The sequence below is a fragment of the Neomonachus schauinslandi genome, chromosome 10 (genome assembly GCF_002201575.2).
Source record: "Neomonachus schauinslandi chromosome 10, ASM220157v2, whole genome shotgun sequence".
NCBI lineage: Eukaryota > Metazoa > Chordata > Mammalia > Carnivora > Phocidae > Neomonachus > Neomonachus schauinslandi.
In genome coordinates, this window is record NC_058412.1 from 122,965,392 (window position 1) to 122,989,287 (window position 23,896).

A 23,896-nucleotide genomic window follows, 5' to 3' on the forward strand; every position below is an offset into this window, starting at 1 on the left:
AAGGGGAAAACAATTTGGGCGCCCAGGGGGCTCCTTCGGTTAAGCATTTGCCTTCGGTTCAGGTCATGATCCCGGGGTCCTGGGATCGACTCGGGCTCCCTGCTCTGCAGGGAGTCTGCTTCTCTCTCTGCCCTTCCTCCCACTTGTTCTCTCAAATAAAAATCTTAAATTGTCCCCCCCCCCTTTTTTTTTAACTGGGACACAGCCCAGGAAAGCACTTTCTGGTCCCGGTCCTCACCCTCTCCTCTCAGCTGAGGCCTTTACAAACATCTGTTTTGTCTGCTGGGACTGCCTTTCTGCCCTCTTCCCCAGTTAAACTCCCACGTTAGAACTCAATGCAAGCTTTACCTCCTCAGGGACCCCTTGCCCCCCAAGTCGGGGAGAAGCGCCGCATGATGGCTCCTCTAAGACGCGCAGGCTGCAGTCTGCTGCTGGGGTTCTCAGCCTCAGCCATCCGAGAGCGGGGACCGTGTCGGTTACTGTGCTTTCCCCCGCACTGTACACACAGCCTGACCCATGCACACAGTCCAGGAAGTCTGGTTGACGAGTGAGCAAGTGCTCAACACGCTGCAGCTCTTTGTTCCTGCAAAGTTCCAAGCACGAAGTGTACGGAAGTATGGCAGACATCTACGTACCAGAAAGATGTTTAATGCAATAGCTTGGATACACAGTTCAACAAAATCAGTCCATTTAGTTCAAATTAACTTCGCGTGACAAAGAACCAAGAAGTTTGGAGGGGGCCACTGTTGAGGTCAAAAGATGGTCCCTGCCCAGAGTGGAAGGACACAGACTTCAAGGCCTTTTCTCTCCATCCCACCTTTAGGAGCGGCCACACCTCCGGACTCTTAAAACCGCTCAGGCACCTCCCCGCAGGAGGGGGTAGCAGCCCAGAGCTACAGACAAGGCCACCTGCGGGTCAGGATTCTGTGTCCCTACCAGAGGAGGGCCCAGCCAAAAGGCACTGGAGCTCAGAACACCGGGAGCTCTGGGACGGACAGGGTGGGGATGGCAGCCCTGGAGAACCAGCTCAACAGGCTGCTTTGGGCTCTAGTTTACCCCTCCCCACCTCCCGACCCCCGCGCTCACTTTGCTCAGATGAACCACAGTGAGATGGGTCTGGGGAAGCTAGGAGGGCAGCCGTGGGGAGCATGCTTGGGGCAGGGTCGGAGCCAAGTGCTCTGCTAGCTGTCCGGGGCAGGCGGCAGTGGGGACCGTTCCAGCAGAACAACATCTGGGGGTTTTTTGTTTTGTTTTTTCTTTTTACTACTCTGAGCTTAATTCTGAACAAAGCAAAGCCTCTTAAGGGGTGGGAAGCCAGCACGTCTGAGTGGCCTCAGAGCTCGCTCGGGGGCATGCTGGGTCCCAGGAGCAGGCACAGAGGAGGGAGCTCGGGCAGAGGCTTCCCGCTAACCTTCTGGGTCTTTAGTTTAAACTCTGCTTAACTTCCTGCTGCAGCCTCCGGGCAGGGCCGTTCCTGGGCTCAAGCTGCAGGAGACTGCTGATGTCTGCCAAGCTGGATTTGAAGTCCTGAGAGGAGAGAAGGGGCTGAGGACGGAGACCTGACTGAGGTGGGCCGGGGCTGCCAAGGCCCACAGGGTCTCGAACCCCAGCCTGCGGGCCTGCCCTGAGCCACCGCGGGGGCTGCCCTGGGGGGGTGGGGCCACCACAGGCACAGGCGTCTCAGCTGGTGCCTTTCGGTCAGGCTCTTTACCTTGAGTGCTTTGTAGGCTTGCGCTCGTCTGTACAACGCCTTCACGTTCTTTCCATCCCGCCGGAGGGCCTCCGTGCAGTCCCTCACCGCTTCCTTGTACTGCTTCAGGGCCAGATGGCAGAGCGCTCTGCCGGGAAAGGCCGTCGGGAGGGTCCGGTCACTGCTCAGCGGCCGCCCACCAGCCGAGCGGTGACCTGGGAGGCGGCAGACACCACTCGGGGCCGGTGGCCGTGCGGCTTCCTCACCCTCGCGGTGCGGGGGGGCGAGGGGACCGGCGCCAGCACCGAGGCCGCCGCGGGGCGGACGCTCCACGTCCCGGCTGTCCTGGCCATGGGGCCTGTCCCTTGGGCTGCCTCCCGCTCCCAGCCTGCGCTCTTTTGCTCCTGAACCCTGCCCGCCCCGCCCCCGACGGACTGAGAAGTCCTCTACCGTAAGTACTGGACCCTGAGCACGCGCACGCGGACACGTCAGCGGGCAGGTGCAGGGTCTGCGGCTCACTCTGAAATGCGCCCAAACCAAGTGGCACTGGTCAGTGGCTCCGTGCGATAGAGCAAACGTAGCAAAATGTTAACGGGGAATTTGGGTGGTAGGTGTGAGTGTCCAATGTACAATTCTTTCAACTTACACCGTGAAAACTTTCATAATCATGGGGAAAAAATAGCCGCATACATCCATACAACAAAATGTTCTGCATCGACGGGGAAAAAAGTGTGTACATCTTCCCCATTCTTTTCTCCAGAGATGGCCACTAAGAACAGGTGTCTTGGCACTCCTTCTGTAACTCCACCCACTCTACCTCACCATTCCCGATGGGAGCACTATTCACTTAGTTGGATGAACCACAACTTATTTTGCCAATTCCTTATCTGGAGATATTTTTCATTGCTTCCGGTTTGCTAATACAAGATGCTGCCATGAGCATCCTTGTGCATAAAACTCAGGATGCCTACTGGGAGGAACGGATGGGTCAGCAGATAAGTGCATTTATAATCGTGACTATTATTGCCAAAATGCTCTGCAAAGGAGCTGCTCTCTGAGGCTCCATCAGTAACTTTCTATTTTCCTGTAACTGTACTAACCCTGGGGTCAATCTTTAACTTCAGTCAATAATGGAAGAAAATAAAGTCCATTTTAATGTAGTTGCTTTAAATATGGGCAAAGCTCAGTATCTTTACATAAGGCTTTTTAACCTCATGAAATCAAATTTACCTTTCCTTTAACGACCTCTCTGGTCCCTATCCCCCACCCCACAACAATTTTATTTTAATACTTTCCCCACTGCAAGATAATTAACCCATGCATTCTTCTACAACTTGGTGGTTTTATTTTCTACATTTGAAACTGTGATCCACTTAGAATTTACTTTAAAATACGGAGTGAGGTAGGGATTCAGGTTCATTTTTAATTTTAAATGAGACTCTTCTGAAGGTCCATTCAGGGCAAGCTGTAGGTGCTGGGCACCCGAGTGATATCCCCACTCAGGTACCAACTGCACAGAGAGAAGGGAAGGAAGCCAAAGACGATGAGCTGGTACACAGAGCTGCATAGGCACAAGGCGGAGCATTAAAATGGCATCCAGGATGTGGTATAATTTCAGCCACAATGGATGGAAAATTCAGTTTTGTGTCGAGTTATCAGTCCTCAAAATTAAATTTATAAATTCAATGTAACCACAACCAAAAGCCCACCAAGATACTTTTTGGAGTCTGTCAAAATGATCCGAAGGTTTAGCTAGAAGAACAAACCTGGGAAAATAGCCAGTGATGCTCTGATTAAGAACAAGGAGAAGACCAGCCCTACAAGATAGTATAAAGCACTAATAATTAAAACAGTGTGGCACAGGGGTGCCTGGGTGGCTCAGTCATTAAGCATCTGCCTTCGGCTCAGGTCATGATCCCAGGGTCCTGGGATCGAGCCCCGCATTGGGCTCCCTGCTCCGTGGGAGGCCTGCTTCTCCCTCTCCCACTCCCTCTGCTTGTGTTCCCTCTTTGTCTGTCAAATAAATAAAAAAAAGCTAAAAAAAAAAAAAAAAAAAAACCTGTGGCAAAAACATACTTGTATGAAAAATTGTATTTAAACAAAACAAAGCATTGTCTTGAATGTATTAAAAATCCAGGAAAACAGGCTAATAGAGGTCTCTCTCAGTATGAAGCAAGTTAGTCCAGAGGGCCCAGAGATGGGGGCGTCAAAATGCTGCAGCAGAAACCTAGAACAAACGGGCAACAGCCCTTCCTTCCGGTGAGCCTGGTGGACTGAGGCATCCCTGGTCCAATCAGCCAGTAAAACCACAGGTCTCAAATTCAAAAATCCACGCTTTAAAACAAAAAGTTCTCTTTTGAACTTATTTGACAGCAAAACCTGACCTGCACAGGCCTGAGGTTACATGGAATTTCCCCGTGTTTCAGGCAGAAATGTTAACAATGAACTTCAGCCACTGCCCAGACCCTGCGGGAGTATTATGTGATCCAATATACAGACCATATTACCTTACTCAGATCTGGAACACATTTTATCCCAAGAATTTTGGATAGGGAATGGCAAGACTATAGTAGATCCAAGATTTTTAAACTAAAGAGTAGTTATGTGTATGTTAGCAGGGCGGGAGAAACAATTTATAATATTTTGTAGTAAATCTTTTATAAGCAAGATTTGGATCAGATAAGGTCCCTTGCTGAATGTTTCAAGCTTCTGACAGTAAAACTAATAGAAAGATCTCATCGGAGCCAGGTTGCAAGTCTGTCTCCACCATTTACTGGCCGGTGAGCAGAGGTAAAGCCCTTCTGGCTCTGAGCTTCTGATTTCTTGACTTTAAAAGGGGAAGACCACCTACCACCAGTACGCCCGAGTGTGTTGCAAAACCGTGACTCCCACCCAATAAAGGAATAGTGACCCCACTGTCGGTGGAAAGAACTGGCATTCACGTCCAGCAGCTCGTGGTGCGGGGTGTTCAACTGCACCACAGGTCACACCCTTCAGGCTAGACGGGACCATCTCTCTTGCTCCCAGGCCAGGCGATAGTTAGTCCACACCCTGGGTTCTGTCCTGGTGCTGAGACGGTGCCAAGCCTTCTAATAGGAGGGTCCGGGGAACCCGTGGGGCTGGGGCAAAGGAGGAGGGCTACGAGACACACGTTGAGGCTGTGTTTGTATAAGCACACTGCTCTTACTTACGGAGTGTGCTCATCTGGATGGTTCATGAAAACCTGAGGGGGAGGGAGGCTGACAGAGCCCAGGCTCCACGTTGGCATCGCTCAGTTTCTTTCCTTTCCTTTTTTTTTTTTTTAAGAGTTTTATTTATTTATTTAACAGAGAGAGAGCACAAGCAGGTGGTGTAGCAAGCAGAGGGAGAGGGAGAAGACTCCCCGCCGAGCAAGGAGCCTGATGCGGGGCTCGATCCCAGGACCCTGGGACCACGACCCAAGCCGAAGGCAGTCGCCCAACCGAGCCACCCAGGCGCCCCGGCATCGCTCAGTGTCTATTCCTTTAAGAGAGCGAATGCCACTGGCCACACCTGCCTCATGGGGACCAAAACAACTGGGAATGCCTATCTCGAGCTGCGACACACTGACTAAGCGCTAGGAATGAAGAGCCCGCCCCAGTCCGAGAGAAGACTACGGACAGCAGCCGACGTCCTGAAATCCCCCAGGCCAGCGGCTGGTGGCAGATACCTGTTGCTGTATGTGGCGGACTCCATGTCACTAAAGGAGAGGCTTTCACTGTACTTCTCAATAGCTTTCTTATGGTTTCCCTTCTTTACAAGCTCATTGCCTTCTTCCTTCAGAACTCTGGCTCTCTCCACATCCCCAGCAGAAGACACTAGATGCAAATTCAGAAGAGGAAAAAGCCATGGAGCGGGTGCCCGAGATCCACGAGGCCTTGCCGGCATCGGCTGTCCCGCGTCGTCTGCGGCCTTCTCCCCCCGCCCTGAGACTCCCTACACTGCTCGGAAGCAGCCTCCCGGGGGGAAGGAGCCCCCCCTCACAGGGCTTCTGGGAAATTCAACAGGTTTTCAGTCAGAAGAGGTTGGGGAGTCCTGATGGAAACACACACAGGCATGCACGTAAGAACAGATACGTGGTAAAGAGCAAGCTGGGTTCTAGCCCCAGCACTGCCCCTTAGTAGCCGGGGACCTCGGGCGACCTGCCTAAGTCTCTGGGACCTCAGTTTCTCTGTACGCTGGGCCATTAGCTACCCCACCCAGGGCTAGCGTCAGGACAAAACCTGAGAGTGCACCACCAAGTGAGGAACACCCTATAAACTTAAAGCAGGAGAATAAAAAGTATTTAAATAAGCAAGCATCTCAGAAAGAAAGGGTGTAGCTCCCGGGCTTGCAGGAGAGGGCAGAAGAGCCCACCGTTCCCTGTCTCTGCTTGGTCTGAGCCTGCACCTTCCCTCACCTACCCCACGCCGCGTGGCCCCAGCCTTGACGGACAGAGACACGAGGTGAAATCCGGGCTGCTCGCCTGGCCCTCAGGCCCTTCACTGCGCAGCCGCAACTCAATGCTCCAGCCCCAGCTCCCAGATCACCGGGTTTCTTTAATTTTTAAAAAACTCTCTCTATAAAATCCTGAATATTTGCAACATGGGTAAGGTTTTAGGAACAAAACTAACACCCTTGAACTCATCCCTCACCTTAAGAAACAGAACATTTACTAAGACCTTTAAAGCCCTGTGGGGCCCCCCTCCCCAAGTCAATCCATCCCTGGAGGAAACCATGATCCCCAATCCTTTGCTTCCTTCCCCCTTTTTTTTCTTGGTAGCTTAACTGTATACGATAGTTCCTACAAACCATTTGCTGTTCATTTTGTTTTTAAATCTCGTATAAAAGAATAAATAATTCAAGTACTCCTCAGATTCGGCCGTACTGATGCAGATCCCTGTAGTTCGTTCGCACTGCTGTGCTAGGGCTCGTTCATCCCTTCTACTGAGAGCCCTGCGCTGTTTGCGGTTCTGTTGTTTGCTCTTGCAAACACCCTGCTATGAACCTTCCTGCACGTCTCCTGGGGGGGCTGCGGCATCCACACCCCTTCGGCTTTGCCCCGGCTCTCCACACACCAGGCCGCAGGCCGCGGACGGACTCCCACTGCTCCCCAGTGATACCCACTGCACTGCATTCTCTAGCTCTCTCCACCGGCCCTGCCACAGATGCCCTTCCCTCCCCTTGCCCAGCTGAAGACCGCCCCCCTCAGCCCCCGCAATGTCCAGCTCAACCTGTCACCTCCTCCAGGAGCCTTTCCCCGACTCCTCCAAGTGCACACGTGTTGGTGCCTGTTTCAAACTCCCCAAACACTAAAGGCCCTGTGTCACGCCGTTCGGCACAGAGCTGGAAAACAGATGGCTCGGTGACTCTGAAAGAATGAAATACTTGGTAGGTGCCCTGAAGCCATTTTCGTTAGCGCCCCACATTTCTATTCTGGAGAAGAGTCGGGGGACACTTGCCAGGTTCCCACAAACCAGAGTGAATGCGACCCACGGCCAGACACGTTCCCTCCCAGGAAGGGGGGGTGACCCTGCCCTCCACCACCACCCACGGCAGGCTCCAGCCCTCAGACCTGCCGCACCTCCGCTCCTCAACACCTAGCTCACTGGGCCCAGCTAATTCCCTGGGGCGCCGGTGAACCGCTGCCTGAAGAACGACCCCTCCATTTTACATAGTCAAGGTGAACAGTCTCCTGTTTTGGGGCTACCTGGCTTTGATCGCCCCTCCCTATTCCACCTCCAGGGCCTCACATGGTGTGTGTGTTCCTGGGGAAGCGTCACCCTCTTGCTGTGAAGGTGGGGGCAGATGGCTTAGGGCAGAGGTCATCACAAAACTTCAGCCCCTGGTCCCAGTGACCAGTTCCCAGAGAATGGCCTGTGACCAAACAGGCCAGAATACACCGAGACAGTGTATTTAAAGGGATTTAAAGGAAAGAAACCCTTTCTTAGGGAGCTCTCAGAAGAAAATCACCTCTTTCTCTTCCTCTGGGCCATGAGGCATGGCCTAAGGGGACGGGGCCAGGAACTACTTTATAGCTGTTTTACCACTGGGAGGGAAGACCGCCCCAAGACAAAGCAGACACACCAGAGAAGAGAGCTGAGAGGAGTACTGAGGAATGGAGTCCGAGTCTGACAATGTAGTGAGCTGCTGGAGCAAACCTTGCCTGAACCTGAACTCGGAACTTTCAGTTACATGAGCCAATACGTTCTCTTTGTTATTTTTACCAAAGTGTTGAGTTTTCTAAACCATCCTAGCTCATCCACCCCCACTGCTGCCAGAGAAAAGAGAAGGGAACTAAAGCTGTATACCTGTGAGCCACACTGAGCGTCCAACGTGCCTTCTCTATCTCTGAATCCAGACAGTGGTGAGAGGACTTTCATCGCCCTCAGGATAGAATTGAGAAGACTCTAAGAGGTGAAGACTTTTTGTTTCACAGATAATTTTTAGAGCTCAGCTTAAGCAAGGCCAATTTTTACAGGATGACTCTACAGGAAGTGGCCACGGGCAGACTGTTAACACTCTGGGCAGGAAGTCACAGCTTACCTCTGCCCTTGGAAGTTGTGGTTTCTCTGAATTTTCTCTTAGCCTTCTCTTTGTGGTACTCCAAAGGCACGGAATCCCACCTCTTCTGAGCTGTGACAGGCACCAAGGGGATAGAGGGCAGCTTCAGGCGCCACTCGGGCCCCAGCGAGTCCACGAGAGCTCTGGTCATTCTGGAAAAGCAGACAGAATTACAGGGAGGTTTCCAGCTGGGTCAAGATGATACTCCCCCTCTCATAAATCCAGAGGGGGTGGAGAGAGCCACCACCCCTCTACAACCTTCTGACACACAGCAGGAAAGGAACAGATGTCTGCCACCATGACACTCGTGCCCCGCCTGGCCGTCACTTGGCCACACTCTGTTAAGCCCGAAGTGGGGATGGCTGCTTGTTAAGGGTACTTAAACCTTACCCCCAAAGGACCACACATGCCCCCAAGAAAGGATCACATATCTTATATTTTCTCAGTGGACCTATTAAAAGGCCAGGCAAGCACCTGACCTTTGATTAATGCTCAGAGATCTTTATAAAATACAAATCCTGTGTCATTCTCAAATTTTGAACTCCTCCAGCGGTTCCCACTTCCCTAGGCTGACAGGGCCCGAGATCTGATGTGCCCCCCCCCCCCCCCCCCCCACCCCGCTCCACTTTTACCGGGAGCCGCATTCCCTCTTGATCCGTATGTTCCAGCCTTTGCCCATGCTTTTCCCTCTACCTGGAATGATCTCTTCACTCTCCATCCCCCCCTTCTGGGCCCAGCTAACTTGCTTCAAATGTTGCTCAGGGACCACGTCCGTTTGGCTAAGAAATCTCCAGCACCTAGCACATCACCTGATACCCACCCGGGCCCAGTAAGCATGTGCTTGGATCAGTGAATAAAGCCAACTGTATGCTTTTTCTGCCCCAACCACGGCGCTCCGTGCGACTAGAAGGATGGCATCCCAGGTGGCGATCACTACAAACTCACCGCCTCTGACTAAGCCCTCACAGCTGTTTTTCTGACTGGCACAGCTATTTCAAACCTCTACCCTCCTCAGCTCGGCTCCCTTACCCTCCTCCTTTTTCAGGGCAAACTTCCAGGTCCCACAAATGCAAACCCACCTGCGTGGGCACCAAATCCTTCCCAAGTCTCTCCTGTCACAGATGAAGAAGTGACGAGGCCAGTCTCTCCGCCTCAGCTCTGGGTCTCACCTCGTCCTGCCTCTGTCAGGAACCACCACCAGCAGCTCTCCTCTAGCTTCAGCCTTTCTCTCTACCGACTCCAAGTGGCCGCACTGAACCGTTTCCTCACTTAGTAAGACCCCCCTGGAGACCCCACTCTGCCATCGCAGCTGGACTCCTCTGCCTCTTCACGGCCAGGCTTCTCGAACCCCCTGCCACCCGGGCTTCTGACCCGCCGCATGCTTCCGTCACAACCACCAGTGACTCTCTTTCTTAAACTCAGAAGTCCACTAACTCATCGCAACACCGGATGGGAGTGAGGTTTTCATCCTTCTGGAAATACTTCTTCCCTAAAGGCTCCAAGTTTCCTCCTCCCCTCCGGCCGCTGTTCCCCCGAAGTCCCTCAAATGTTGCAGTTTTCTAAGCACCATCCTCTTCCCCTGGCTCACTTGTTGTGGGGGTCTTTTTTTCCTCCCACAACCTCAACCCACCTCACCTCTATGCCGATGACCTTTGAATCCATAGGTCTGCCTTGTATTTGTCTCCTTTGCTCCAAAACCCACGTAAATACCAACCACTGTCCTCGTGTCTCTCGTCTCATGGTCCCCTCCAACTCAACATGTCAGCCACCAGGATGTTTCTCCGGTTTTTCCCTTCTCACCACTCCCAACACCCAGATTCATCAAACTACTACCTAACTGTCCCCAGAACTGGTCCCACTGTCCTCTTTCCAGCATCTCCACCATCTGAGTTCCCGCCCAGCCCTTCCGACTCTGCTCTCCTTCACGTCATCCTGCAACACGGCAGCCAGTGAGCTTCTCTCTCAAATCTGCTCACACCATCCCCCTGCTGAAGACCCTTTCACAAAGCCTCACCGTGCCTGGATTAGGTCCGGGCCCTGTGTGGCCGGGCCTCACCTCACACGTCCGAGCTGAGCTCCTTGCCCGCAGTGCCAAGCGACATGGGACTCCTCACAATTCCTGGAACACATCACCCCGGCTCACCCTGCACAGCTGTCCTTCCTGCTGCGCTAGCCCCAGGTCTCTTCGTTTCTCAGCCTCAGCTCACCTCCTCTGGGAAGTCCCGACTGGCTTCCTCCTTCCCCCCGGGCGGGCTGGGTGCCCCTTTCTGCCCCCTCAGCCCCCTGGGCCGCCTCCTACCGCAGCACTCACCACACTGTGGTGCGCGTGGCTGTGACTGACTGGGGCTCCCCACGAGACCGGGGGTTCCGTTAGGGCAGGAAGAGCTACGTGTCGGGCATCAGCCCAGGTCCTAGTGCAAAGTCGGGCACACAGAAGTGCCAGATTCTGTTGAATGACTGAAAGTAAAAGGAGGCAGAGAGAAAACCAGTCAAGCTAAAAATGATACACTAAACACGCGCCACGAAGTCCTGTGAAGGGTTTGCTGTGAGTGTAGCGTTTGGCTTTCTAGCAGCCCATACAAAGAGGGGAAACACGATCAGTACACAAACGAGGGCAGCCACGAGGCGGAAACAAAGCACCACTCAGAAACTCAGAACAAAATGGCGCCTGACGAGCCTCGTGAAGGGGTCACAGTACCACAGGCCGACGCGTCCCTGCAAACACCAGCCTATAGCCTCGTGTCCCGGCTGCCTGCACCTGTTTCCCACTCTCCCCGCTCTAGTTAGGTCTGTGAAGCAAGGGGGTCTTCCCCAGGGCACCTGGAACAATCCCTTACACAGACCTCAATACCTTATTACCCTGGTAAGGAATCGGAGCAGCCGGGCCATCGATCCATCAGGCCCCTCACTCTGACCCCTCAGGCCCCTGCTAACCACAACAGCGGACTGTCCTCCTGCACTTTCCCCACGTGCTCAGTAGGCCTCGGGGGACCCCCAAGAGATGACCAAAGCCATGGTCCTGAGCGAGTCCAGAGAGACCGTCTGCAGAGTCAGGCTCACCGGCTGATGCCGTCCAGGGCCGATGCCACACGGTCATCAATCTGCAGCACGGTCCTGTAGTCCACGTAGGCCAGGGGGTACTTCTCCAGGGCCTCGTAGGCCGATGCCCGCCGCAGCAGGGGCTTCATGCTGAAGGGCATCAGGGCCAGTGCTCTAGGGCCAGAGGAAGAAATGTCACCGGCTGCTGAGTCACCCCCCCCCCACCCCCCGCAGCTCCTTCTAGGAAGCGTCATCCACAGCATTCAGTGTACAGGAGGTCATATCTGGCACAGAGACGCTGCTAAAAATGTCAGGCCTTAGCAGAGGGACTTTCTATCTTCGACCAAAGTGGAGAAGGTACGATGAGCAGAAAACCACTAAGACTGAAATCTGTGTGCTCGTGCACCAATTTTCCGAGTCGCAACCCCCCCCAGATCAAGAACAAGCGCCTGTAGCTTTCATTCTTCCATGTGTTTCTACAGAGTTCGACCCGGTGGGAGAAACAGGCTCCGCAGTCAGATGGAGTGGTGTTTGAATTCTACCTCTGCCACCAGCCACGGGACCCCACGCAGATCACCTTACGGCCTCAATTGGCTGCAACCCACTTCTAGCCTGGGCGGGACGGTAAACTTACCCCGCAGGGTGGTCATGAGCCCTCCGGGGAGGAAACCTAGCACGGGCCTGGTACGGAGCCACTGAGCACAGGCCCCACGAGCCCGCTCCCCTCTCCTCCTCCCTCAGCTACCACCAGGGCACAAACCTAAGGCGACGCTGCAGACGTGTGTCAGCTCAGTGAGGAGGAGAGAAGGCGGTGTCAGACTGGCTTGCAGAAGAAAGAAGTATGACAAACCGTTGAACACCTGTTACAACAGGTCATCGATGGATAACTTCTTCTCCTTGTTTTGCGGCAATTCACTAACCTCGGTCCCTCTTTCTTTCCCTCTCACACACATCCACCCCAGAAAACACCGGGGCGAGCCAGTCACTAGCCTGCAACTCACCCTCATCCTCAGGTCCCCGATCTTACAAGGCCCATAAGGCCCACCTCTAAGTCCCCACCTGACTCCTGCTCTTTTGGCAGACTCCAAAGACACAAGTCAGGGGCCGTAAGCACCAAGTAGAGCCTCCTATCCTCGGTGAGCTGGTGACACTTAGGGACATGTCCTCATTATCTGACACAGCTGTTAACTGCTGGGATCGACCCCAAGAAGAGAACAGGCCAGATGAACACAGCTTCCCCTCCGGAGACCCTGAGGCCCCGGAGGTCGCCCCCGCCCACTTACGAAGTGCAGTCTTTGATGCAGTCCCTGCAGTTGCCATCCTTCAAGTGGCAGGCTGCGCGGTTAGAGAAGAGGATACTTTCTTCTTCGGGGTTCGAACAACCTGGCCAGGGGGAAGCAGAAAGTACGAGATTAACAGGGTGGGAAATGGATGCCCCGGGACTCTGGGGTGTATTTCATACCCGGAGCTCTCTGGGCTTCCCGCTCAGGCTCGTTGGGCTGCCAGGTTTGTCATTCTCACATGGGAGCGAGAGCAGCAAGCTTCCCGCCACTCACGGGGAACCAAACACCTTCTCCACTCACTCCAGCACTGAAGCTAGGACCAGGCAAAAGACAAAACATGAACCAGCTGGCTTCTGCTCAAGGAGATCCATGCTGTAACTATGTGTGTGTGTGCGCACGCGCACATGTGTGAATTTTGTTACAAAAAGCATGTAAACCCAATTAAGAGGGGTTCCTGAAAAAGGAAAAGAAAAATGTGATAAGGAGACTGAAGTCTCCTTCACTCTGAGAAAGAGACTAATCCTACCTGGTCAAATCAGAAAGGATTTTGCCAGGGAAGAGTCCTCTGGGTCTGGCAGGGCTATGCAGAACTTAATCAGAGGAAGGATTCAAGCGACCCAGTGTGGAGGAGAATTATCAGACACTTCTCTAAAGGCAATCCTTATCCTCAGGAATTGCAAAAGCCCATGTCTTTTACTGTGTAGCCACAATGACTTTCAATTTTAAAAATAATTTTTCGGGGCACCTGGGTGGCTCAGTTGGTTAAGTGTCTGCCATCGGCTCAGGTCATGATCCCGGAGTCCCAGGATCGAGCCCTCGTCGGGCTCGCCACTCAGCAGGGAGTCGGCTTCTCCCTCTGACACTCGCCCCTCCCGTGCTCTCCTCTCACTCTCTCAAATAGATAACTAAAATCTTTAAAAAAGTAATTTTTCAACCACTTCATACCCACTAGCATAAGCCATAACGGAAAGCAAACAAACAAAACACCCCGAAAATTATTAAGTGTTGACTCCGTAATTCCACTCCTGGGTATATATCCCAAAGAAGTAAAACAAACTCTCTTCTGAAAATTACAAAACATTTAGAAAACAGTAAAACAGATGCTTGACATCCATCATCGGACTTGGCATACATTGTATTTGTTTCCAACCTTTTTCGTTTTCGAGATGGCTAAAGTTCCACTCATCCTCACCCTTTTCCCTTTGCTTCCTGCCCAGACCTCCAGATGTCAGCACAGTCTTGAAGTTGGTAGGTAACATCCTCCCGTATGCATGTTTGCCCACTTCTATTACATATGCATTCACAGGGAAGAGAATATACCATTTTATATCTTTCAAAGCTTTCCGAAACTAAGTGGCACCCTACTCCCTATCCTTCCGCAACTTACTCTTTTTTCACCAAGTATGTTACCATATTGAGGCATGATGGCGTTCATTCAATATCAACAATAACAAACTAATAAAATAAGAACTTTCCCCCTTATTTTGCCAGGCCCTGAGTGAGACATCAAAGTACAGGAAAAAAGTAAAATATATCCTTGCCCTTGAGGAACAAGCACAAGTACTCAAAACTCGTAGTCCATATCAAGTCTCAAGTAGCAGAGGTGCGGTGGGAAGGGCAGCGGAGGAACTGAGGATCCTGCCCGTGAGCCCGCACGAGTCACTCAATCCCTCCGATCGCGTGTGCTCCCCTATCACATGAACATATCACTTCACAGACTTGCTGGAAGGGTTCATTTTGTTAGCTTCTTCCCTGCCGTCCTTTCAAGGTCAGCAAAAGTGATCAGAGAAATCAAGGGATTTGCCCAGAAATCATCTGGAAAATTAACAGCAAGAGCAGAACCAAATGCTGTTCCCCTACTAAGTCTAGACCCCAGGCCAGCCCTTCTAAGGATCCAGAATAAATCCATACAAAAGCACATGCTTTTTCAGACCAGCTGGGGTAGGATGAAAGAAAAAGGCAGTAATATCAATATCTCAGATTCGTCAGTGACTTCATCAAGTGAGACTGAGATGAGGAGGCGGGCCTAAAGAGGAGTGTTCTAGAAAAACAAGAGGGGGCAAAAGAGGGGCTTGAAATTGCACAAGTTCAAATAAGACAGACTGGAATTTGGAGAGGATTTGGGGAGAAGCCTAGCAAAATGACTCAAAACTTGGACTTGCAAATCAGTCAGACGCGCATTCAAATCCTGCCTCTGATATGTCTTCATTGTATAACCCAGTGTAGACAAATTGAACTCTTCTGGACTCCTCGTCCATAAAGAGTCTTATCTGTAGGTTTGTAAGAAGATAAAAAAGAATGAGGTCTGTAGTGCCTAGCACACAGAAAAGCACTCAACAAATGCTAGCCAAGAAGAGAAGGCAAAGGGAAATAGGTACTACAGAAAATGAGGGCGCACGGGTAAGACACTTTGGAGGAGAGGTTTGGGGCAACGGGCTGATTAGAATGAGGCTTACCTCTTCTCCAAAGTGTCTTACCCAGGAGCTGGAGGCTGGGAGAACTGATAAAGGACATGGTGCTCCTCTTTTTAAAATAAAACTCCCCAGTAGCTTCCCATCAGGGAATAAAATCCAAACTCCCTACCACAGCCTACCGCATAAAATGCCTACACAATAGGGCTCTGCCTATCTAACTGCCCTCAATACTTACAATTCCCCACTGGCTCACTATGGTCTGGCTCCTGCAACACACCACGCTTACTCTGTCTGGGGGCCCGTGGAATGAACAGTTCCCTCCACCTGGAATGCTCAGCACCCAAAACTGTGTGCACTTGGCTTCTTCTCATCATTCAGATGTCACTTCAAAGGTCACTTCTTCTTCAAAGTTGTCCTTGACCTTCCACTCCAAAGGAGCTCCCCAGTCACCTCTCTTACCACATCACTGTATTTGTCTTCTTTGCAGCCCTGATCCTTATCAGACAGGCCTTGTTTACATCTGGATAAAGAAAGCGTGGTATATCCATACAATGGAAAATTATGCAGCCTTAAAAAAGAAGGAAAACATCTGTCACATTGCTACAACATGGATTATAACGTCCTCAGGACCATTCCGCTAAGCGAAATCAGTCACAAAAGCGAAATACCGTATGACTTCACTTATCTGAACTATCTAAACTAGTCAAAATCATAGCTACACAAAGTAGAAGGGTGGAAACCAAGGGCTGAGGGGAGGGAAGGAAGATCAGTGTTTAGTGGGTACAGAGTTTCACTGCTGCAGATGAAAAAGTTCTAGCGATCTGTTGCACAACAACGTGAATGTACTTAATACTTCACTTAAAAAATGGTTAAGACGGTGAATTTAATGCTGTGGGTTTTTTTGGGGTTTTTTTACCGAAATAAAAAAATGTGATAAAACACCCATTAATATGGAAATATGTTTTTGATATGCCAGTAAGTGAAAAAGAACCAGTAATAAAACCGTATTACAATTTAAAAAGGGGGGGGGCAGAGAGGGCCAAGGAAGTTTCTCGTAGGATGCCGAAGGGGGGAATGGGCGGGAAGGGTGCCCGGTGGGCCTGGTGAACCAGCTGGCCGCGGGGAAATCAAGTCGCAAGCACCCCGGGCAGGAGGGAGGTCTGGGCGGCCGCGGCGGGGGACCCCGGAGGGAGTGGCCGGCCTGGCGGGGAAACGGCGGCCAGGGTCGTACCTTGCGCCTGCAGCATCCGCAGCGCGCGGCTGTAGAGCACCGTGGCCTCGGCGAACTGGCCGTTGCGGAAGCTCTGGTTGCCGGCGGCGCGGAGCCCGTCCACGGAGTCTGCGAGCTTGGGGCCCATCCCGGGCCGGGCCGGCGCACCGGGGGGCGCGTCCGTTACCGCGCGGAGGCGTGCGCAACAGCGTCCGAGCGGGAACACCGCCTGGCGAGGACGTGAGTCCGACGGCCAACCACCCCGGGAGGGGGCGGGACGCACGGGGCGGGGCCAGAGCTGCGCGCGCCAGGGGCCTTCTGCGCATGCTCGAGTCGGGACTTACCTAGCGAGGCGCGTTAGGGTCCCTGGAGGTAGGTCGAGAACCTGGGGATGCTAAGACTCTGGGTGAAACAATGAAAGAGGCCGGGTCCCCGCTCGCGAGGGGCTTACATTCTGGTGGGAATCGACAGGCTATTAACTCTTGAGCAAACGAAGACGATAATCTCATGTGATTAATGCTAGAAGAAAAACAAAACAGTGATGTAATGGAAAATGACCACATGGGGACTATTTTAGGTAAGGGGGGTGGGGTGGGGTAGGCGTCTCTGGGTGACTAATTGAGCTGAAGAAGCCTGAGAAAATTTAGGGAGTGCTATTCCAGACCGAGAGATAGCAAGTGCAAAGGCACTGAGGCTGGAAACTAACTGGTACCTAGTGCTCTGTAGATGTCGATTTAATAAATGAATGCACTGGTAGGTTCATGAGGATCTTTCGCTGAGGGAAACCAGCTTATCTTCAGCGTCCTTTGACTTAACTCTATGTCCCACTTGATGTGCCAGTGTTTTTAATTGCTTGTTGTCCCCTGCGCACATGAAGCTGTTTCTCTTGCTTCCTGACCTTGGCTTATGTGCCCCTCTCCTGCAGTTCTTTTCCAAACACTTCCTCTTGCCTGATCCTGACTCCACCTATAATCAACTCAACCATCCTTTCTGAAAGCCTTTCTTGACTCCTCACGTCTTTCACCTTGTCCCTCCTCCGTTCCTATTGCTCCCAAGGTTTATCCCTCATTTAGCACTTACCACTCTGTGATTGTCAGTTTATAGTTTTTCTCAAAGACTGTGAGGTCTTTAAAGGCAGGAAATAGGTCTTTATTTTTGTCTCTACAAGACCTAACCGGATCTGGCACCAAACATGCCGTTCTAAGGTCTGTTGACAAACACCTGGTCCCTGCCCTCAGGAATTTAGTTATAATTATTTGTGTAAACCCAACCCAACCAGACTATAAACTTTCTGAGTTGCTGTTCCATCTGAATCCCCTCAGTCCAGCATAGGCCCTACACAAGGAAAGAATGAACACTTAGTGTGGTGGGGAAACCTGACCAGGCACATACACTGCTGGTTATCTACTCAACAGCTTCCATCTTTGCTTCCAGAAGTCTGAATTCTCCTGGTCCAGGGAATGAATCAGGATTTCTTTAAACCGATCACAATAATCTCACTCTATTTTGCCAGTGATCTGTCAGGGGTGGACATGCCTGTGATTTGCCCAATGAGTTACAGGATGTCTGCTGGGTCCTTATGGGAAAGTTCTTCCTCCCAGATGAGAGGTACAGGACTGCAAAATAACTTTTTCTTTTGCTCTCTTTATGATTTGGGTACTGTTGGGTTAAGGATATTCACCTGGACATGTGGTAGTCATTTTGCAATTGTGAGGCAATAAGCACAGGTATGAAAAACCAATGTGCTAGGAGGGCGGGAGGGGAAAGATGAAACTGACATTGGCGAGCCCCTGAATCAACCCTGGGAGGACTGACTAATGGGCTACTTATTAATAAACAACAAATGTCATGGGGCCTTAAGCCACCATTTAGTTGTTTTTTTTTTCTGTTGCTTGGAGGTGGATATATTCTAAATGGTACACCGGACAAGTACACCTGTGTCAAGCTGTGTTTTCCAAAAATGACCAAAACAATAATTTCCAGTCCTCTACCCTCTTCCAGAACTTGGCCACTCCCCCATGCAGAGTGGAGTCTATTCAGCTCTCTTTGAAACTGCACAGGACTTTGGGGTCCCCTCAACAGTGGAAAGGACATTATCTACCTCCCAAGACTATGCCATTAAAAGGCACTGCAGCTTCCTCCTGGCTCCCCCTCACAAATATCCTTCAGAACCTAGCCTTTATCCATATTTATTTTAACCAAAACAGAGAAGTCCTCTCTACCCCCAGCGCCAAGTGAGCTCCCAGCCAACAGCCAGCACCAACTTGTCAGCCATGTGAGTGAGGCATTTTGGGTAAGAATTCATCCAAATGGTGACTGACCCTGACTGACACCACGGAAAAGAGATGAGCCTTCCCTGTGGAACCATGCTCAAACTGTAGATTTATGAGTGAGAGAAAAAAAATGTTTTATGCCACTAAGTTTTGGGAATGGTTTCTTACACAGCAACTGATAAATGGTAATCCCTTCCCACAATGCTTCCCATAAATGCAGAGCTGATAAAAGCAGAACTGAAAGAATTTAGGGTAGGGAGCTATTGGGGAGTCCGGGCAGAGAGGAAGTCTTCTAGGAGGAGGTGACTTTTTAAAAATAACTTTATTGAGAAATAATTCACTAGCATAAAATTCACCCATTTAAAGTTGTGTACAGTTCAGTGGTTTTTATTATAGTCAGTGTTGCACAATCATCACCACAATCAATGTTAGAATATTGTCATTACCCCAAAATGAAACCCCACATCTTTTAGTCATCAGGCCCAATTCACCTACCCCATCTCCCCCATCCCCGAGCCCAAGCCCAAAGCAACCACTAATCTACCTTCTGATAGATTTGCCTATTTTGGACTTTTCATGTACATGGAATCATATGACACACGATTCTTTGTGATTGGCTTTTTTCACATAGCACACTGTTTTCCAGGGTCATCCATGGTGTAGCATGTATCAGAACTTCATTCCTTTTTATTGCTGAATAATTTTCCATTGTATACATTTTGGGTGTCCATTTTATTTATACATTTATCAGCTGATAGAAATTTGGGTTCTATTTTGGGGGCAGGAAATAACTTTTTGATATTTATTAAGATTTCATCTCTCTGAGTTAACCATCTCATCAAAGCCATATTTAATTTGTATTCAGCTTTAATGGGGAAGGAATAGATATTATAGCTGTAGTCTCCTGAATGAGGTAATATGCACAGACATTATTATTGGACAGTAATCTTTTTGTTGTTTAAACACTTCTTTTCAGGGTTAATTGGTAGTTTCTTTAAATAATATCTCTGCCTTCATTGGTTGAGAGACATTGGTGAGTAAAGATGTGTTAGAATCAGGACAGTCTGGGACGCCTGGGTGGCTCAGTCGGTTAAGCGGCTGCCTTCAGCTCAGGTCCTGGGATTGAGTCCCACGTCGGGCTCCTTGCTCAGCAGGGAGCCTGCTTCTCCCTCTGCCTGCAGCTCCCCCTGCTTGTACTGTCGCTCACTCTCTCTCGCCTGTGCTCTCTCTAGCAAATAAATAAATAAAATCTCAAAAAAAAAAAAAAAAAAAAGAATCAGGACAATCTTACATTTCATTTAACTGAGCCAGGCACAGCCAATACTTTTATATGCTGATTCCAAATAATGAACCAATTAGTCTTGGGGAAAGAAGTAGAGACAGCATCATAATTTGTCAATTTACAGTTCTGGATGCTTTTCAATTCAGGTGTATCAATCATGATCTAATCTGAAAACACTGAGTAAGATGGCTTATGAAAGGGATTTGAAATAAGAAGTTAGTTCAGGGAATTGGGTGTCAGAGGTGACAGAGGAGTCAAGAAGCCAACAGAGAACGGTGAGGGAGCCCAAAGGCCAGCAGCAGCAGGAAATGACTACTATTCCCAGGACTTGAATATAAAAAGGAAATGGGGATGATATGGCTTGGAGTGTTGGGGTTTGGAGCCAATGGCCAAGAAAGAATTCTTGAGACATCTTTGGGGCAAAAAGGTGGGTTTTATTAAAGCATGGAGGCAGGATCCAGGGGTAGAAAGAGCTGCACTGGGGTTATGAGGAGTGACTGATTAAAGATTTTCTATCCTGGGGCACCTGAGTGGCTCAGTCGTTAAGCATCTGCCTTCGGCTCAGGTCATGATCCCAGGGTCCTGGGATCGAGCCCCGCGTCAGGCTCCCTGCTCCTCGGTAAGCCTGCTTCTCCCTCTCCCACTCCCTCTGCTTGTGTTCCCTCTTTGGCTGTGTCTCTCTCTGTCAAATAAATAAAATCTTAAAAAAAAAAAGATTTTCTATCCTATGGAGAGGAGGGTGATGTTAGGCCTCCAGGAAATTGAGTCTATAGGTTTCTGGAAATTGCTTTTTTCTTATAAATCATTAAGACAGTTGCAAACTGAAGGAGACTTGTGTCCTGCATCCGGCAGGACTGTGATCGCCATCAGTTAACCTTTTTTTTTTTTTTTAAGGTTTTATTTATTTATTTGACAGAGACACAGCGAGAGAGGGAACACAAGCAGAGGGAATGGGAGAGGGAGAAGCAGGCTTCCCGCTGAGCAGGGAGCCCGATGCGGGGCTCGATTCGAGGACCCTGGGATCATGACTTGAGCCGAAGGGAGACGCTTAACGACTGAGCCACCCAGGTGCCCTGGTTAACCTTTTTTTTTTTTTTTTCCTCTCCTTTGTTCTAGGGCAGCCAGAGGTGCCTGAGGAATGTCACACATATCCCACAAGGGGGGGGGGGGAGAGTTGTGGAGTGTTAGCTTGTGCTTTGCCCTCAGTTTGCCTCTGCTCCTTCATCAGTGATATTTACAGAGTTCAGAAGCTGCAGTAGAGTAGAAGCTGGAGCCAAGTAAGGATGCTCTAGGAGGAGCTGAAGACAAAGTTACTATTGGATACTTGATCAGAAGCAAAGAAGAGAGAGAAAGACTGGCTTCTCTCTTAGTTCTGCCCTCCGTCTCCTGCCAGTGCTGGCTGAAACTGGCCAGAAGTCAGCTGACATGGGAACCTGGGATGTGAGCTTGCAGGGTTGGTCTCTTCCCCTAAAACTCAGGTATGACATCAAAAGTATGACTCATAAAAGAAAAAAAGTGGATAAACTATACTTAAAAATTAAAGTTTCTGTTCTTTAAATGAGACTGTTAAGAGAATGAAAATACAAGCCCCAGAAAATGTTTGTAAATCACATATCTGATAAAGGACATGCATCCAGAATATTAAAAAACACTAAAAACTCAATAATAAGGAAACAGTGCAATTTTAGGAAGGACAAAAGACTTGAACAGATAGTTCAGAAAATATACAGATGGCAAGCACTTGAAAAGATGCTCAACCTCAACCTCATTAGCCAGTAGAAAAAATACAAATGAGAAACACAGTGAGAGGGGGGCCTGGTGGCTCAGTAGGTTAAGTGTCTGCCTTCAGCTCAGGTCCTGATCTCAGGGTCCTGGGATCAAGCCTCACATCGGGCTCCGTGCTCAGGAGGGAGTCTGCTTCTCCCTCTCCCTCTGCCCCTCCCTCCTTGCTTGTGCCCCCCCAATAAATAAATAAATAAAATCTTAAAAAAAAAAGACAACACAGTGAGATACCACTACACGCTATTAGATCGGTTAAAATTGCAAAGACCGATCATACCAAGTGTAGATGACATAGAGCTATTGAAATTCCCATACACTGTTGGTGGAAATGTGAAATAGTATGATCACCCTGAAAAGCAGTTTCTTAATACATTAACCAAGTATCTTCTATATGACCCAGCTATTTCTCACCTGCGTGTTTACAAGAGAAATGAAATGTAGGTATGCCTATATGTATGTCCATATAAACATGTGTACATAAATGACTGTAAGTTTTATTTGTAATAACCAAAAACTGGAAAATGATTACTTTGAAACCATTGGGCTTTGGGGTGGTTTTTTACGTAGTGATAGTTAACTCGTACACTGAACTAACTCTTTGCAATCTTTTGCATCTTTACATTGCCCTTATTCAATGTGACTCTGGCCACAGTTCCTACCTCATCTCCTACTTTTCCTTACTCATTCTGCTCCAAACATGCCAAATTCTAGCTGCTCTTCCAACACAAGCCTTTGCCCTTGTTGTTCCGTCTGCCTTAAATACTCTTTAAAAGTATTAGTGTGACTTAGTCTCTCATTTCGGTCACATGTTGGGGTTTTTTTTTGTCTATATGGTTTTTGTTGCTTTGCTTATTGCCTTTCCCACTTGAGTGTAAGATCCACGAGGGCAGAAACTTTATTTTGCTCACTGCTTTGCACCTAGTACTGTGCTTGGCCCAGAGCAGATACTAGATACGTATTTGTTGAATGAATGAATGAATGAGTGTTCAGACCTTCTTAGAGTTTTCATGATCCTACTAGCCTTGGTTAGGTTCTCATATTACGGTTTTATATAATTTAGCACTACATTACCTCTCTAGCAACTATGTCTTCTACACTGTAAATTGCAAAAAAAGCTAGAACTCATCTATGTCCTGAGTACTGTTACATAGTCAGAGCCTAGTACAGTGCCAGGCATATGTAGCTCAGTAAGCACAGAATGAAATATGAGTAACCCTGCTCATTGGTTCTTTTTTATTTTATTTTTAAAGATTTTATTTATTTATTTGACAGAGAGAGACACAGCGAAAGAGGGAACACAAGCAGAGGGAGTGGGAGAGGGAGAAGCAGGCTTCCCGGGGAGCAGGGAGCCCGACGCGGGGCTCGATCCCAGGACCCTGGGATCATGACCTGAGCCAGAGGCAGACGCTTAACGACTGAGCCACTCAAGTGCCCCTGGTTCTCTCTTTTTTAAAGATTTTATTTATTTTAGAGTGAGAGAAAGAGAAAGCGTGTGTACACGTGGGGAGAGGGGCAGAGAGAAAGGAAGAAAGAATCTCAAGCAGACTCCCCACTGGGCATGGAGCCAGACACAGAATCTCACAACCCTGAGATCATGACCTGAACCAAAATCACAAGTCGGATGCTCAACCGACTGAGCCACCCAGGTGCCCCATTGGTTCTTTCTCTTAAGCTATTATCATATTATGGTTTACTAAGGTTTGTTATTTACTTATTTATTTTTAAAGATTTTTATTTATTTATTTGAGAGACAGAGAGAGAACAAGAATGAGTTGGGGGGAGAGGGAGGGGGAGAAGCAGGCTCCCCGCTGAGCAGGGAGCCAGACCTGGGACTCCATCTCAGAACCCTGGGATCATGACCTGAGCCGAAGGCAGTAGCTTAACCAACTGAGCCACCCAGGTGCCCCTTAAATTAGTTATATTAAATACAATTTAAAATTCAGTTTGTCAGTCATACTAGTCACATTTAGAATGCTCAGCAGCCACATGTGTCTGTCTACTGGCAATGGTTTTGGACAGCACATACATAGAACATTTCCACCATTACAGAAATTTCTATGGGGCAGTGCTGGACTGGACATTCTATTGAAAGACGGGGCAATCCTAATGTCAGTCCATCTTTTGGAAAAATCCCAGGAAGGGGATAAAGGAGGGATGTTTGACAGTGTGTACTGGTAAATTGACATTTATTATTTTTTTTTATATATTTTTTAAATATTTTATTTATTTGACAGAGAGAGACACAGTGAGAGAGGGAACACAAGCAGGGGGAGTGGGAGAAGGAGAAGCAGGCTTCCCGCGGAGCAGGGAGCCCAATGCGGGGCTCGATCCCAGGACCCTGGGATCATGACCTGAGCCGAAG

The 23,896-nt window shown here is 49.6% G+C and overlaps 1 protein-coding gene across 1 annotated transcript; it reads right to left on the bottom strand.

The window, feature by feature from the left end:
* Positions 1-1,262: 1,262 nt before the first annotated feature.
* TOMM34 (translocase of outer mitochondrial membrane 34) lies at positions 1,263-16,442 on the bottom strand. The gene is made up of 7 exons (XM_021689293.2): positions 16,219-16,442; positions 12,574-12,673; positions 11,312-11,464; positions 8,234-8,403; positions 5,379-5,526; positions 1,712-1,838; positions 1,263-1,527 (listed from the first exon to the last, which is right to left on the bottom strand). The coding sequence occupies exons 1-7, from the start codon at positions 16,343-16,345 to the stop codon at positions 1,423-1,425; spliced, it is 930 nt and encodes a 309-aa protein (XP_021544968.1). The 5' UTR covers positions 16,346-16,442; the 3' UTR covers positions 1,263-1,422.
* Between the last annotated feature and the right edge of the window lie 7,454 nt (positions 16,443-23,896).

What these genes read in the sequence shown, in the direction of transcription:
- TOMM34 (XM_021689293.2), bottom strand. Translation starts at nt 16,345, where the DNA reads ATGGGCCCCAAGCTCGCAGACTCCGTGGACGGGCTCCGCGCCGCCGGC. An exon ending in TGCATCAAAGACTGCACTTC is followed by an intron (nt 11,465 to 12,573) that starts GTAAGTGGGCGG and finishes CTCTGGCCCTAG; the next exon opens with AGCACTGGCCCTGATGCCCT. An exon ending in TCCGCCACATACAGCAACAG is followed by an intron (nt 1,839 to 5,378) that starts GTATCTGCCACC and finishes CTTTCCCGGCAG; the next exon opens with AGCGCTCTGCCATCTGGCCC.